General features: G+C 42.7%; 1 protein-coding gene across 1 annotated transcript; it reads left to right on the top strand.

The window, feature by feature from the left end:
- Positions 1-723: 723 nt before the first annotated feature.
- Positions 724-2,178, top strand: LOC124269575. Its single transcript, XM_046704598.1, has one exon. The coding sequence runs from the start codon at positions 724-726 to the stop codon at positions 2,176-2,178; it is 1,455 nt and encodes a 484-aa protein (XP_046560554.1).
- Positions 2,179-4,033: the final 1,855 nt, after the last annotated feature.

Below are 4,033 nucleotides of genomic sequence, written 5' to 3'. Positions count from 1 at the left end.
ACTGATGGACATCGGAGACAATGGATCCCACAGGAACTCGCAGTCATCTCGGAACTCCATGCGTTCAACTAGATCTGCTTATGCAAAGGAACGGGCAAGGTTAGCAGAACTTTATGCTGAGAAATCTTTGCTAGAACAATCTAAGAAAGTTCAGGAACTTAAGCTTGACATTGAAATTACCAAAATGCAAGCAAGAGAAAGGGCATATGCTGATGTAGAAGATGCAACCCTGAGGCACAGATACATCCCTGAGCCAATTTCTGATGTTAAACCCAATGTTTCTGGAATTCCAGGTGAATTTTATGCAAAACCTAGTGTCCTTGGAATTTCAGATGTATTTGATGTTAAACCCCGTGTACATGAGGTACCAGATAGCTTTGGCGTTGAAGTTAATATGCCTCGTAATGCTACTGTCCCCAATGTTCATTCTTCCATGCTTGATAATCCAGGTAATGGTAGACCACGAGGGAATATTCCATATGAAAGTGGCTTTAACCAAAATGTTTCATCTCGGCAGCTGAATCCCAATGTTAAAGACTTTAAGCCTTCACACTTAGCCTCACCTGAGGATGCCACGATGCCTGCTCATAATAATCTCCATCTATGCAAAGACAGAATGAACTAATTCTTCAAACGCATAAACAGATGGCCACAGCGATGCTTTTGCCACAACCAAAGGTACCAACATTTAAAGGCGATCCCATGGCATTTAGTACTTTCATGATGTCCTTTGATGCACGCGTCGTTCCCCATACTACCAATAATACAGATAGATTGTATTATCTTGATCAACAGCTGGAAGGAGAACCTAAAGATTTGATAGCGGGTTGTCTGTATATGAATTCTGCTGATGGTTATCAAAAGGCCAGAGATTTGTTGATCACAGAATATGGAAATCCTTACACAGTATCAACAGCCTATGTCAACAAGGTTCTTGCTTGGCCAGAGATCAAATATGATGACTCTCATGGATTAAAGCAGTTTTCCTACTTCCTCATCAAATGCCTCCATGCCATGAAAAGTATGTCTCACATGAATGTGCTGAATCATGCTCCAAACATGCAAGCTGTTGTTCTGAAGCTGCCAATCTATCTGCAGAATAAATGGCGAGATCACGTCACTAAAGCTCGGCTTCAAAGGGATATTGTTATTGCCTTTGAGGATATTGTACAGTTCATTGAGTTTGCATCCAAGTCTGCAAACGAGCCGGTTTACAGTAAGGATGCAATGTCTAAAAATGAGGTCCACTTACGAAGGCAAGGCAAAGATGCCAAGAGGGATAAACAGACTGTCCACAAACTCAAGTCAAACAGTATTGTGATAAGTAGCAACTACCCAGATTCGACAGATCGTCACAATAAAGGCAGAAGGCTTGCCTGTTACTTCTGCAAAGAGCAACATGATATGGATGACTGCAAACAATTTGCGCAGAAGTCTCTAACAGATAAGCGAGCATACCTGAGGGACAATAAAATGTGTTACGGTTGCTATGGTTACAACCATGCTGTTAAAGGTTGTATGAAGAAGCGGACCTGTAAACGGTGTGGCAAGTGCCATCCAACAGCTTTACATGATGATGACGACTTTCGTCCAGTACGGAATAGACAGGAGGGATTAACAGATACAGGTAGCATCATGTCAAAGGCAGATGGGCATGGCACAACGCATGCCACAGCTGACTCTGTTAACACATCTTGCAGTCATACAAAATCGGACACAATGGATACGGTGCTGCAACCTATCATCCCTGTTATTGTGCAACAGAGAGGCAACGAGAAATCAGTAAAGACATATGCACTGTGGGACAATGGCAGTACCGGTTGCTTCATCACAGAAGATCTGAAACATGAACTTGCAGCAAAGTCTACCAAATCAATGCTCAAGCTTCGAACGATGCATGGCGTTAGTACAGTAGAAACCTTAGCAGTGGAGGATCTCATCATGTCAGATATAACTGAGGAAAATGCAGTCTTATTACCAAGGACATTTACTAAGGAAGAGATACCAGTTGGTCACAGTCAGATACCTAATCCCGATGTTTTGTTAACATTCCCTCATCTTAGTGATATGGCAAGCAAGCTACCAGAGTACCAGCCTGATCTTGATAAAGGGGTTGCTAATTGGAAGCAACTGCCCTCTTGCCCTGCAGCCACAGGAAGTCATTCCATCACAAGGTAATGGCCCCTTTGCGGTACGCTATAAACATGGATGGACAGTTAGTGGACCACTCCATATTAAGTACAACCGATCTGATAACTCCCTTACCTGCAATCATGCAATTTTCCAAGAAGTCCATGCAGTCCAAGAATATCGTACTCGAGACGCCATTCTGAAGATGTTTGAAATGGACTTTAGTGAGCGTGACATTGGAACAGTACCGGGTGAACAAGGCTACTCCAGAGAGGATGAGAAGTTCATGGAGATTGCAAAGACCAACGTGAAGCAAGTTGATGGCCATTATGAGTTACCATTGCCCCTTAGAGATCCCAATGCAACATTCTCCAATAACAGAGAACAAGCTGAAAAAAAGAGCAAAGTGGCAGAAAAAGAAAATGTGTCAGAACGAACAATATCATCAGGACTACACAACATTCATGGACAACCTTATCTTGAAAGGCTACGCCTATAAGATCCCCAACAATAAGTTGACAACAGAAACAGGGAAGGTGTGGTATTTACCCCACCATGGTGTTTACCATCCAAAGAAACCGACGAAGATACGTGTAGTATTTGATTGTAGTGCCAAGTATGACGGGACATCGCTGAATGATATGCTCCTTCAAGGGCCAGATGTCACAAATTCACTGATTGGAGTGCTGACCAGATTTAGAGCGAAGCCTGTGGCATTCATGGCTGATATCGAAGCCATGTTCTATCAAGTAAAGGTTCCTCCCCAGCAGCATGATCTCCTGAGGTTTCTGTGGTGGCCCAATGGCGATTTAAGTACAGAACTACAAGAATAAAGCATGACAGTTCATATCTTTGGAGCAGTGTCTTCACCCAGTATATCTAACTTTGTTTTGAAGGCTACAGCTGACAGAGCGGAGGATGTTTATGGACTCCCTGTTGCTGACACTATTCGGAACAATTTCTATGTTGATGATTGCCTCAAATCAGTCAGCACTGAGGACACTGCTGTGAAATTAGTTGACAATTTGAGGTCTGCATGTGAAGAAGGTGGATTTCAGCTGACCAAGTTCACATCTAATAACAGAAATGTTCTCAATTCGATTCCATCGGAGCATCACTCAAAACATATTCAAACTCATGACTTGAATTACGATCTCCTTATTGAAAGAGATCTTGGGATGCAGTGGCATATCAATACAGATATGTTTGGGTTCACGGTTGACTTGAAAGAAAAACCATTTACTCGAAGAGGACTACTCTCAACAATGTCTTCATTATATGATCCCTTAGGTATTGTGGCTCCTGTCATGCTGCCAGCCAAGAAAGTCTTACAAGATCTATGTACTAACAAGCAGCTTGGAACAAAATACCTGCAGAACTCATCTGATGTCTAAGAGACTCCAGTGCCTCGTGTTGAGGCTGGAAATCTGTTTGGAGTGTCTAAACAGCTTCATGTGTTTTCAGATGCAAGTACCATGGGGTATGGTGTGTAGCATACCTTCGTCTTTGTGATGATAAGGACAACATCCATACAGCATTTCTTATGGGAAAATCCAGACTTGCACCAGTTAAAACAGTCACCATTCCTCGCTTAGAGTTAACAGCTGCAACTGTAGCAGTACACATTGGTCAACTCCAGCTTGACACCAAACCTGACAGTGTAACTTACTATACTGACTCAACAACTGTTCTGCACTATATTAACAGTGAACGGAAAAGGCTCCCAGTGTTTGTTGCCAATCGTGTGAAAGTAATCAGAGATTTTTCAGAGCCTGGTCAGTGGAACTACATTGATTCTAAGACCAATCCTGCAGATGTTGCATCTCGTGGCGTGACTCCTTCACAGTTGATTGGGTGCAATGACTGGTTCAAAGGTCCCAGTTTCTTATGAAACCTGAATCCG

This window comes from Haliotis rubra, unplaced genomic scaffold (assembly GCF_003918875.1).
Source record: "Haliotis rubra isolate DU_JTF1 unplaced genomic scaffold, ASM391887v1 Scf1457, whole genome shotgun sequence".
NCBI classification, from domain to species: Eukaryota; Metazoa; Mollusca; class Gastropoda; order Lepetellida; family Haliotidae; genus Haliotis; species Haliotis rubra.
Note: the sequence above shows the minus strand (reverse complement) of the source record. Positions and strands in the feature narration are given on the sequence as shown.